At 35.8% G+C, this 14,112-nt stretch overlaps 1 protein-coding gene across 1 annotated transcript in view; it reads right to left on the reverse strand.

The window, feature by feature from the left end:
* Positions 1-6,250: 6,250 nt before the first annotated feature.
* The window catches only part of LOC132558713 (receptor-type tyrosine-protein phosphatase N2-like), a 252,916-nt gene continuing 245,054 nt past the window's right edge, over positions 6,251-14,112 (reverse strand). Inside the window, exons 19-22 of the mRNA XM_060223309.1 lie at positions 13,552-13,605; positions 11,756-11,820; positions 11,392-11,465; positions 6,251-6,823 (exon numbers count right to left, since the gene is read on the reverse strand). Coding sequence (XP_060079292.1) covers positions 6,752-6,823; positions 11,392-11,465; positions 11,756-11,820; positions 13,552-13,605 — 265 coding nt within the window. The 3' untranslated portion in view covers positions 6,251-6,751. The remainder of the gene's footprint in view (positions 6,824-11,391; positions 11,466-11,755; positions 11,821-13,551; positions 13,606-14,112) is intronic.

Genomic DNA, 14,112 nt, shown 5'->3' on the forward strand with positions numbered 1-14,112 from the left:
CAGTCCGTGTTCAGACTCAAACTATACAGAACCAGTCCATGTCCAGTCTCAAACTATACAGAACCAGTCCATGTCCAGTCTCGAACTATACAGAACCAGTCCACTCGTAACAGTCCGTGTCCAGTCTCAAACTATACAGAACCAGTCCGTGTCCAGTCTCAAACTATACAGAACTAGTCCACTAGTAACGGTCCGTGTCCAGTCTCAAACTATACAGAACCAGTCCATGTCCAGTCTCAAACTATACAGAACCAGTCCGTGTCCAACCAGTCCACTCGTAACAGTCCGTGTCCAGTCTCAAACTATACAGAACCAGTCCACTCGTAACAGTCCATGTCTATTCTCAAACTATACAGAACCAGTCCGTGTTCAGACTCAAACTATAAATAAAACCAGTCCACTCGTAACAGTCCGTGTCCAGTCTCAAACTATACAGAACCAGTCCGTGTCCAGTCTCAAACTATACAGAACTAGTCCACTAGTAACGGTCCGTGTCCAGTCTAAAACTATACAGAACCAGTCCACTCGTAACAGTCCGTGTCCAGTCTCAAACTATACAGAACCAGTCCACTCGTAACAGTCCGTGTCCAGTCTCAAACTATACAGAACCAGTCCACTCGTAACAGTCCGTGTCCAGTCTCAAACTATACAGAACCAGTCCACTCGTAACAGTCTGTGTCCAGTCTCAAACTATACAGAACCAGTCCACTCCTAACAGTCCGTGTCCAGTCTCAAACTATACAGAACCAGTCCATGTCCAGTCTCAAACTATACAGAACCAGTCTCACTCGTCCGTGTCCAGTTTCAAACTATAACAGTAACCGTGTCCAGTCTCAAACTATACAGAAACCACTCGTAACAGTCTGTGTCCAGTCTCAAACTATACAGAACCAGTCCATGTCCAGTCTCAAACTATACAGAACCAGTCCACTTGTAACAGTCCATGTCCAGTCTCAAACTATACAGAACCAGTCCATGTCCAGTCTCAAACTATACAGAACCAGTCCACTCGTAACAGTCCGTGTCCAGTCTAAAACTATATAGAACCAGTCCACTCGTAACAGTTGTTGTCCAGTCTCAAACTATACAGAACCAGTCCACTCGTAACAGTCCGTGTCCAGTCTCAAAATATACAGAACCTGTCCACTCGTAACAGACCATGTCCAGTCTCATACTATACAGAACCAGTCCGTGTCCAGTCTCAAACTATACAGAACCAGTCCCCTCGTAATAGTCCGTGTCCAGTCTCAAACTATACAGAACCAGTCCGTGTTCAGTCTCAAACTATACAGAACCAGTCTGTGTTCAGTCTCAAACTATACAGAACCAGTCCACTTGTAACAGTCCGTGTCCAGTCTCAAACTATACAGAACCAGTCCACTCGTAACAGTCTGTGTCCAGTCTCAAACTATACAGAACCAGTCCATGTCCAGTCTCAAACTATACAGAACCAGTCCATGTCCAGTCTCAAACTATACAGAACCAGTCCACTTGTAACAGTCCATGTCCAGTCTCAAACTATACAGAACCAGTCCATGTCCAGTCTCAAACTATACAGAACCAGTCCACTCGTAACAGTCCGTGTCCAGTCTCAAACTATACAGAACCAGTCCACTCGTAACAGTCTGTGTCCAGTCTCAAACTATACAGAACCAGTCCGTGACCAGTCTCGAACTATACAGAACCAGTCCACTCGTAACAGTCCGTGTCCAGTCTCAAACTATACAGAACCAGTCCGTGTTCAGTCTCAAACTATACAGAACCAGTCTGTGTTCAGTCTCAAACTATACAGAACCAGTCCATGTCCAGTCTCAAACTATACAGAACCAGTCCACTCGTAACAGTCCGTGTCCAGTCTCAAACTATACAGAACCAGTCCATGTCCAGTCTCAAACTATACAGAACTAGTCCACTCGTAACGGTCCGTGTCCAGTCTCAAACTATACAGAACCAGTCCACTCGTAACAGTCCGTGTCCAGTCTCAAACTATACAGAACTTTTGTTGATAATAGTTGATTTCACTTTTTGCTCTGGCTAACAAGGAAATATGATATGTTTTTTTGTGTAGTGTGCTTGGTTTACTTAATCCTCAATCTTCGTAAGCTGTTGTTGTTGTTGTGATATCACAAACGCATCCAAAGGACATATGAATGTCATGACTACATTTCATCGAATTTTGTTCCGTAATTGAAATATTACATTTTTACAATATTTCATGTTTTTTTTGTTTATTAGTGGAATAGTGTTAAACTACAATCAATCTATATCTCTCTCCCATCCTCCATGAACAAAACCAGCATGTTCAATTAAACATTTCACATTAAGTCATGTTTTAAAGTCTTTGACTGAAATGTTTTTTTTAAGAATTTGAAAAATACTTCCAATACAAACATAACATGTGATGTCTCATTTCAAACATGGCCAATTGTTTATATAAATCAAGTTGCTATGTTGTCTAAACTTAGTGATATCTAAGCAATTAGCCAGGTCAAAATCAAATGCAGATTTAATCACAACTGCCTATAATTTCAAGTATTTACCCTTAATGAAATTGATATATTTCACAATTACGTCTTCAAATTTAAGATTGACACTCCTTAGTTGCCTCCAAGGATTCAAATTACCAATTCTAAGGATCACTTATGAGTCCTGGAAGGACAAAACTGTTGATGCAATTTGACATTTTGTTTAGCTCTACTCCAATTCTAGATTTGTCTTAAAGGAGCTCCTCCCTGATCGTCTTTTCCTCCCCCCCCCCCCACCAGAAAAATGTTGGATTTGAATTCTCCTATATACATGTTTCCAGTACACCATTGTTATTATGGATCTGTCCACTTGCATTAATTACATTTTATTGATTAATCCTTTTTTTCCCCTTTCATCAGAAAAAAAAGATGAGTAGATTATCAACTATGTACCTAGACAAATTCAAAGGGACATGTCTCCAGTGTTGTCAACGCCCCTGATTTTATCAGGTCAACCTAATATTTACCATTATCATGACCCGATTAAAACATGAAAAGTACCAAAATCATCTGATATCTAATTTTTATCAATATATAAAAGATTAAAAAAACAGTTTTTGAATTTGCTGAAGTCAAAATTATGTCATACAAACAGATGTGATACCAATGCTTTAGAATGAATTATATCAAACAAGGTCTCTTTCCTGTGCAGTCCTTAACACATCTCTTTGCCCTTAATCAAGAAGGGTTATCACCAGATGTTGGATGACTAGAGGTCAGAGACGCGGCAGAAGTAGGAAGAGATATCAGATACATAGACCTTAAAGGACTTCATGTGTTGGAAATATTTCACTAGCAAACCTGATTTTAAATGATAAAATAAAACACAGAAATATGGTATCAGGATTGCAGTAACATTTTAATGACAGAAGGGGGACCACACATTGATCACAAACAGGACACAGAAAATACAGAGAACTCATTTGGACCCAAACACACTTTTTGAAGAAAAATATATATATATCTCTGTTTTAATTTTAAGATAAATTTTGATACACAATATACTTTATAATAACAAATGTTGAAAACTTTACAACATGTTACACATTGTATAGCAAAGAATGTAAGACGTCTGATAAAAACTGGCCAGAAATTGAGAAAAATATAAAAAAGTTAAAACAGAGATGAAAAATAATGAACCACATTTTTCAGACCTTTAATCCAAATTTTGAACCAGTAGCTTACTAATACAAAATTAATTTTCCAATTCTATGTATAAATAGTACTGATGTTTTATATACTTTTTTATTGTATGTAGATGTTATAATCTGTTTCTTTTTTCAGTAAGATAAGTTGACATCAATGGTAAGTGTATCATTAAGTGGATATAGGGTTTACAACAGATGTAAACAACATTAAGTTTTATACACATAAACTTTCTGAGTTCTCTTTTATAAACTGAATTCTTCGATTAATTAAATTTATCAGATCATAGTAAAACAACAGGAATGTATCAAAGTATGCTTTGGAAAATGAAACCCATTTTGATCTATCATTTTGACCATAAAGACGTTCGATTTGTCAATACTTCTGAAGGCTAGGCCTTTAAATCTAGATGTGATTTTTCATTTTTTCTGATTCAATTTAAAAAAGTAAATTTCCTGCAATGCATATAATTAATGAGTTAAAAAAAAAATTACAAGATTTACAGTTCTCAAGAAAGATATTTATGGGGAGAGGACACATATAGATTTGTTGGTAAATAATACACAGTGTACATATCTTAACAGTGTTTTATAAAATATTTCTTGGACAACCTGACTGATCATTTTTAATTTATTACACCAGCAACTTCAAATATTTTTGTTAGAAGATTCCTACCTGCAATATATTTATGTTAACTGGACAATCTGAGGAAGTATAGAAACATTGAGAATGTAAACAGTTAAGTGAATAGAAATATTCAAACATAACAAACTTATAACAAAGTACCATGTCACAGTAGACTTTTGAAAACTTTTATGATAATTCCTCTGTATTATTTACAATATAGATATAATTATACCTTAAGATAACAAATATAAAGCCGCCATATAAAGTAACGAGAAACTCATCCGAGTTTGTATCTTGAATCACATTGTGTGAACAAAAACAGAGATTCGCTATTTTCAAATAATAAAAATTCCTTGAAATGTGTTTAACATTGTCAGTGATACACAAAGATCAAAATCTAGTGTATAATCTATAGTGTGAGAATGAAAATTCATCAAACCTGTCTATGAAGACCACTCCAATATAGAAAAGGGTGGCCTTTCTGGGCAGGTAACCATTATATAGAGATTCAATTACCATGAACTACATTTAGAACTGAAACAAATGGCTGACATGACAGGTCCAATTGCACATATTCTTGGTATCACTTATCATATGGCTAGTGATAAAATCTGCACACTTGTTTGATTTGGGGTGTGAAATTCTTAACAAGAATACATACACTTTTTACATCACTCAATAGGAATAATTAAATTGTATGGCATCTAGTGAAGAATTTTGACGTGTTCCTTATGAGTATTGCACAATTATGGTGGGGAAATGAGAAGAGGTGTGTATTTCCAGGTCAAATATTTAAACAGACCACTCCAATTATCAAATTTTCATCTCATACTAATTCTTGACTGGAATAAATCTTTAATCTGATGATAATTCAAACTTAAAGAAACACGTATACGTAAAATTTGTCACATCAGAATATTTAGAATAAAAACAGAATCAATTTAAGGAAGAATCAAACCCTGACTCAATCACAATCAAATCAGTGTTTGGCACATATTGCAGATCACATGCATCTGTGATCATATCTGTTGTCATGGTAACCATTCAGTAAAAATCACAGATCAAAAACTACATGTTTTATCAACAAACTCTAAATTGTACGAAGGCCCCCAACTCCCTGTTTTTGTTACCATGATGACAAATAATGATCATAGACCTAAGAAACTTGTGAAAAACAATTGTGTTTTGCTTTGTTATCGGTGGGGAAACTCCAGAAAATGTCCAAAGTTTGACTTTTGTTCTTTATCAAATATTGATTTGGCTTATTTCCAAATTTCTTCTGAAGAATACAACATGTTATTGGCAGCAACATGTTGTTAAAATGTTTGTTCTTTAATTCAAAAAAGAAAAACAATAAAACAGAATTGTTATTTTGGTCACAGAATATGACTCATCTTCGTAAATATGAATTATGAAGTTTATACCATTAACAGTGAAATTGATAATTGATTTCTTCGTATCTAATTCCTTAATTTTCTGAATTTTGATTTTATCAACAATTTACACTAATGATTAATTATATATCAATCACTTGTATGAACATTGCATTGAAAAAAACTAAAAACATTAAATTGTTTTTTAACCATCAACAAACTGTCTTTTATTGTAAAATGAGTAACATTTTTGTCTGATTAATTCCTCTCTGTTACATATTGTAATAAAAATAATATCAAACAGTTTGTACCTGACGTTAAAAGTCAATTTCTGCACAATTCCACCCCCCCTCACCCCCCAAAAAAATTGGTTGGTTTAAAAAATGTGTATATCCAATAAACCAATAAAAACCTCTTACATCATTAAAAAAAAGAAAGATTTTTTTCAAAACCTTTATTGAGCTTTTTTGAATTACATTAATTTGTACGTAAACTCTTTCAATCTGAAATATCTTAAACGTGATAAAAAAATTGAAAAACTCATATTTTGCAATTTATTAGAACTTGTTGCTTGTAATTTGTTCATAATTTTGAAATAAGTGTTATATTTTCTTACCAAAGATACATCATAATAAAGATAAAATAATTTTTGTTTTAAAATCTCACAAAAAAATAAATTTATCGAAGAGATTTTATATCGAGAAGCCTGATATAGAATCTAAAACAATGAAAACTGTGTAGAGACTCACATAAAAATGCTATGGACGAAAGAAATATATATCACCAACAACAATTTTTATATATATATATATCATGTACAACCAGATAGTTTTTATGCTTTGTCATGCATTGTTTGAAGTTAAATATGATAATACAACACGACATTAGACCTATGACAGTAACCCACTTCTAAAGAAACATGACTGACCATAGGTCATGTCAAAACTGCTAGTCATGTCCCCTCCTTAAAACATCAGATATATTTAGAATTTTCCATAAAATTCATTTCTGTTCTTCTCTTATTTGTGTTGATAGGAAGTTAAATATTTCATTTCATCCAATCAGCAGCCAGGAAAGCCTTCACTGTGGCAATGCTTTTAAGATGGCATGGACTTCCTCTGCAACCGCAGCTAGAGCAAACTGGAACTGCTCCTGTAGAAACAAAATTTCATCAGCCATAATTTGATTTGCCATTTAATCAAGGATTGGAATCCAATTTAAATTTTTACAAAAATTCTTTTCACGCAATGTCTAGACAATTTAAAGTTGAAATTTAATAAGATGATTCTTCCAATTTTGAACGATCAATCTGCTGCAGTGTATCCAACTGAAAACACCATAATAACAAATTTCAGCGTTTTTTTATTGAGAAAATATCTGTAATCTAAAAACACATGACCTTACTAATTGCTTTCTATTTGAGTATGATAATTGCCTGCTTTCCAATTGTGAGGGGAATTTTCTAACAAGATATTTTTCATACCTTAAACATTATTCATTATGATGATGTCATAGCAGGTAATTAAAAATTCAGAAACTCTTAAATGGAAGATACAGACACTTAACAAAACTAACACTACTGGTGTACAGATACTTAACCATCACTACTGGTGTACAGATACTTAACCAACACTACTGGTGTACAGATACTTAACCATCACTACTGGTGTACAGATACTTAACCATCACTACTGGTGTACAGATACTTAACCAACACTACTGGTGTACAGATACTTAACCAACACTACTGGTGTACAGATACTTAACCAACACTACTGGTGTACAGATACTTAACCAACACTACTGGTGTACAGATACTTAACCAACACTACTGGTGTACAGATACTTAACCAACACTACTGGTGTACAGATACTTAACCAACACTACTGGTGTACAGATACTTAACCAACACTACTGGTGTACAGATACTTAACCAACACTACTGGTGTACAGATACTTAACCCACACTACTGGTGTACAGATACTTAACCAACACTACTGGTGTACAGATACTTAACCAACACTACTGGTGATACTTAACCAACACTACACATACTTAACCAACACTACTGGTGTACAGATACTTAACCAACACTACTGGTGTACAGATACTTAACCAACACTACTGGTGTACAGATACTTAACCAACACTACTGTGTACAGATACTTAACAAAACCAACACTACTGGTGTACAGATACTTAACCAACACTACTGGTGTACAGATACTTAACCAACACTACTGGTGTACAGATACTTAACCAACACTACTGGTTTACAGATACTTAACCGATACTTAACCAACACTACTGGTGTACAGATACTTAACCAACACTACTGGTGTACAGATACTTAACCAACACTACTGGTGTACAGATACTTAACCAACACTACTGGAGTACAGATACTTAACCAACACTACTGGAGTACAGATACTTAACCAACACTACTGGTTTACAGATACTTAACCGATACTTAACCAACACTACTGGTGTACAGATACTTAACCGATACTTAACCAACACTACTGGTGTACAGATACTTAACCAACACTACTGGTTTACAGATACTTAACCAACACTAGTGTGTACAGATACTTAACCAACACTACTGGTGTACAGATACTTAACCAACACTACTGTGTACAGATACTTAACAAAACCAACTCTACTGGTGTACGGATACTTAACCTACACTACTGGTGTACAGATACTTAACCAACACTACTGGTTTACAGATACTTAACCATCACTACTGGTGTACAGATACTTAACCAACACTATACAGATACTTAACCAACACTACTGGTGTACATATACATAACCAACACTACTGGTGTACAGATACTTAACCCACACTACTGGTGTACACATACTTAACCAACACTACTGGTTAACCAACACTACTGGTGTACAGATACTTAACCAACACTACTGGTGTACAGATACTTAACCAACACTACTGGTGTACACATACTTAACCAACACTACTGGTGTACAGATACTTAACCTACACTACTGGTGTACAGATACTTAACCAACACTACTGGTTTACAGATACTTAACCAACACTAGTGTGTACAGATACTTAACCAACACAATTGGTGTAAAGATACTTAACCAACACTACTTGTTTACAGATACTTAACCCACACTACTGGTGTACAGATACTTAACCAACACTACTGGTGTACAGATACTTAACCAACACTACTGGTGTACAGATACTTAACCAACACTACTGGTGTACAGATACTTAACCAACACTACTGGTGTACAGATACTTAACCAACACTACTTAACTTAACCAACACTACTGGTGTACAGATACTTAACCAACACTACTGGTGTACAGATACTTAACCAACACTACTGGTGTACAGATACTTAACCAACACTACTGGTGTACAGATACTTAACCAACACTACTGGTGTACAGAGACTTAACCAACACTACTGGTGTACAGATACTTAACCAACACTACTGGTTTACAGATACTTAACCGATACTTAACCAACACTACTGGTGTACAGATACTTAACCTACACTACTGGTGTACATACAGATACTTAACCAACACTACTGGTGTACAGATACTTAACCAACACTACTGGTGTACACATACTTAACCAACACTACTGGTGTACAGATACTTAACCGATACTTAACCAACACTACTGGTGTACAGATACTTAACCAACACTACTGGTGTACAGATACTTAACCAACACTACTGGTGTACAGATACTTAACCTACACTACTGGTGTACAGATACTTAACCAACACTACTGGTTTACAGATACTTAACCGATACTTAACCAACACTACTGGTGTACAGATACTTAACCAACACTACTGGTGTACAGATACTTAACCAACACTACTGGTGTACAGATACTTAACCAACACTACTGTGTACAGATATTCATAAACAACAAGACTGGTGTACCGATTCGTAACCGATACTTAACCAACACTACTGGTGTACAGATACTTAACCGATACTTAACCAACACTACTGGTGTACCAATACTTAACCAACACTACTGGTGTACAGATACTTAACCAACACTACTGGAGTACAGATACTTAACCAACACTACTGGTGTACAGATACTTAACCGATACTTAACCAACACTACTGGTGTACAGATACTTAACCAACACTACTGTGTACAGATACTTGACCAACACTACTGGTGTACAGATACTTAACCAACACTACTGTACAGATACTTACAGATACTTACAGATACTTAACCAACACTACTGTGTGTACAGATACTTAACCAACACTACTGGTGTACAGATACTTAACAGATACTTAACCAACACTACTGGTGTACAGATACTTAACCAACACTACTTAACTTAACCAACACTACTGGTGTACAGATACTTAACCAACACTACTGGTGTACAGATACTTAACCAACACTACTGGTGTACACCAACACTACTGGTGTACAGATACTTAACCATCACTACTGGTGTACAGATACTTAACCAACACTACTGGTGTACAGATACTTAACCAACACTACTGGTGTACAGATACTTAACCAACACTACTGGAGTACAGATACTTAACCAACACTACTGGTGTACAGATACTTAACCAACACTACTGGTGTACAGATACTTAACCAACACTACTGGTGTACAGATACTTAACCGATACTTAACCAACACTACTGGTGTACAGATACTTAACCAACACTACTGGTTTACAGATACTTAACCAACACTAGTGTGTACAGATACTTAACCAACACAATTGGTGTAAAGATACTTAACCAACACTACTGTGTACAGATACTTAACAAAACCAACACTACTGGGGTACCAATACTTAACCAACACTACTGGTGTACAGATACTTAACCAACACTACTGTGTACAGATACTTGACCAACACTACTGGTGTACAGATACTTAACCAACAATACTGTGTACAGATACTTAACCCACACTACTGGTGTACAGATACTTAACCAACACTACTGGTGTACAGATACTTAACCAACACTACTGGTGTACAGATACTTAACCAACACTACTGTGTACAGATACTTAACAAAACCAACACTACTGGTGTACAGATACTTAACCAACACTACTGGTGTACAGATACTTAACCATCACTACTGGTGTACAGATACTTAACCAACACTACTGGTGTACAGATACTTAACCAACACTACTGGTGTACAGATACTTAACCAACACTACTGGTGTACAGATACTTAACCAACACTACTGTGTACAGAAACTTAACCAACACTACTGGTGTACAGATACTTAACCAACACTACTGGTGTACAGATACTTAACCAACACTACTGGTGTACAGATACTTAACCAACACTACTGGTGTACAGATACTTAACCAACACTACTGTGTACAGATACTTAACCAACACTACTGGTGTACAGATACTTAACCAACACTACTGTGTACAGAAACTTAACCATCACTACTGGTGTACAGATACTTAACCAACACTACTGTGTACAGAAGCTTAACCATCACTACTGGTGTACAGATACTTAACCAACACTACTGGTGTACAGATACTTAACCAACACTACTGTGTACAGATACTTAACCATCACTACTGGTGTACAGATACTTAACCAACACTACTGTGTACAGATACTTAACAAATAAGCATCAAATCTTCCAATCACATAATCAGCCATTTAGAGAATAACTTACCTTTGTTTTCACTGTGCACATCCTCTGGTCTCGGATGTGTTCTAACGTGGCTGCAATGTCTATTTCCTTTGCCCCTGTACACAACATAACAATGAACTCAGCTATATTCCATCAACAACATGTTAAATTGTAAATTGTTGCGGGGTAACTTGCACTGTATTAATGCTGAATGGCTGTACCATTACTAAATAAATCAGATATGAGGACGGCATTATTTGTAGATTTGGAATGCTATATTTGTCATGTACAGTGCTCTTAATGTGAAAATATCTCCATATCTGTCCTTATATGGTAATACATTAATAACCATATCTAACAATGAAGTTGTTACCTGTGTAACAGGAATGATTCGTTTCTTACTCACCTTTAGCCATCCTGTTGAGTACCATATCCACTAGACAGTAGGTTCCTGTACGGCCACACCCATCACTGCAAGAAAACATGTTGTCCATGATACAAATATATATATATATATGTATACACAGAGGATTTCATTGGTCAATAACATGTACATATATGGGATGTTAATGGTCATCAGAATATTAACCCTTGGGTGTTAATGGTTATCAGACTATTGACCCTTGGGTGTTAATGGTCATCAGACTATTGACCCTTGGGTTTTAATGGTTTTCAGACTATTGACCCTTGGGTGTTAATGGTCATCAGACTATTGACCCTTGGGTTTTAATGGTTTTCAGACTATTGACCCTTGGGTGTTAATGGTTTTCAGACTATTGACCCTTGGGTGTTAATGGTCATCAGACTATTGACCCTTGGGTTTTAATGGTTTTCAGACTATTGACCCTTGGGTGTTAATGGTCATCAGACTATTGACCCTTGGGTGTTAATGGTTTTCAGACTATTAACCCTTGGGTGTTAATGGTCATCAGACTATTGACCCTTGGGTTTTAATGGTTTTCAGACTATTGACCCTTGGGTGTTAATGGTTTTCAGACTATTGACCCTTGGGTGTTAATGGTCATCAGACTATTGACCCTTGGGTTTTAATGGTTTTCAGACTATTAACCCTTGGGTGTTAATGGTTTTCAGACTATTGACCCTTGGGTGTTAATGGTCATCAGACTATTGACCCTTGGGTGTTAATGGTCATCAGACTATTGACCCTTGGGTGTTAATGGTTTTCAGACTATTAACCCTTGGGTGTTAATGGTCATCAGACTATTGACCCTTGGGTGTTAATGATTTTCAGACTATTAACCCTTGGGTGTTAATGGTCATCAGACTATTGACCCTTGGGTGTTAATGGTCATCAGACTATTGACCCTTGGGTGTTAATGGTTTTCAGACTATTAACCCTTGGGTGTTAATGGTCATCAGACTATTGACCCTTGGGTGTTAATGGTTTTCAGACTATTGACCCTTGGGTGTTAATGGTTTTCAGACTATTGACCCTTGGTTGTTAATGGTCAATAGACTAATGACCCTTGGGTGTTAATGGTCATCAGACTATTGACCCTTGGGTGTTAATGGTCATCAGACTATTGACCCTTGGGTGTTAATGGTCATCAGACTATTGACCCTTGGGTGTTAATGGTCATCAGACTATAGGCCCTTGGATTGTAAATGGTCATTAGAGTACTGACCGTTGGAAGCTAATGGTCATTGTGCTATTTACTTATGGTTAAGGTTAATGTTCAACAAACTTTTGACTCGTGAGTGATAAAGGTCATAAGACACAAGACCAAGTACTAAAAAATAGTGCTGGACAATGAAACAATTACGAATCAAGTTTGGAATACAACTCCGTTAAAAGTCCTCCTAACTACCATTTTATCTGTAATTGATAGTTCTGAACATTGGACATTCATATTGTTATTCATTACCTGATCAGCTGCACAGCCAAGGCAACCTCACTTTCTGAGAAATGATTACCCTCCCCTGGTGCTATATCAGTGTCTGCTAATAAGCCCATCCTTTGAGCAGTTATTGTTAAACAGGATTTCCAGCAAGTGCTGTTTGACTGTTTTGTAAAAATCAGCCAAACACTGTGACATTCGGTCATAAGTAATGTACTTGCACACTGGGTTAATTAGAGGCTAAATACATTAAGCTGGTGAGCAGATTTGGTTAGGGAACCACTATACAGTTTGTTTGATATCTATTGTGTAAAACATAAACATTTTTGACAGATGTTCTTACCTGCAGTGTACAACAATGGGGCAGGAACGTCCACGATAGGATTTGTTCACCTTCCTGTAAAAGAAAACCCACATCATTCTCATAACTATTTATTTAAAGTTGACATTTTACAAATCTTATACAGTAATATCTACTTCTTACAGGAACTTTACATCCAAAAGGAAGAAACAAGTAAAAAATACTCCTAAAAAACATACAAATGCAACACTGAAATTAATTTTGAAATATGCATCAGTGATTTATTAAAAAAAAATCCATTATTGAAACTGATTTGGATATATATATAGCATGAAATTTATTCTGAAATATGCATCAATGAAATTGATCTAGAGGTATAGAATATCGAAACTGAAATATGTATCATTGAAAATTAATTCTGAAATACACATTCTTAAAATCGATTCTGGAATATGTAACACTCAAATTGTTTTTAAAACAAAGACAATGGCAAAACATTCAGTTCATCAGAGAACTCCTAAACTTGTAGTTTTTATCTACTGTATAGATTGATGCAAACGTTTGTTAAATTGGTAAGTTTTTCACTAGAATGCTATGTTCGAG

The sequence above is a fragment of the Ylistrum balloti genome, unplaced genomic scaffold (genome assembly GCF_031769215.1).
Source record: "Ylistrum balloti isolate Yb309-2 unplaced genomic scaffold, AGI_CSIRO_Ybal_v1 Utg370814, whole genome shotgun sequence".
Lineage (NCBI taxonomy): Eukaryota > Metazoa > Mollusca > Bivalvia > Pectinida > Pectinidae > Ylistrum > Ylistrum balloti.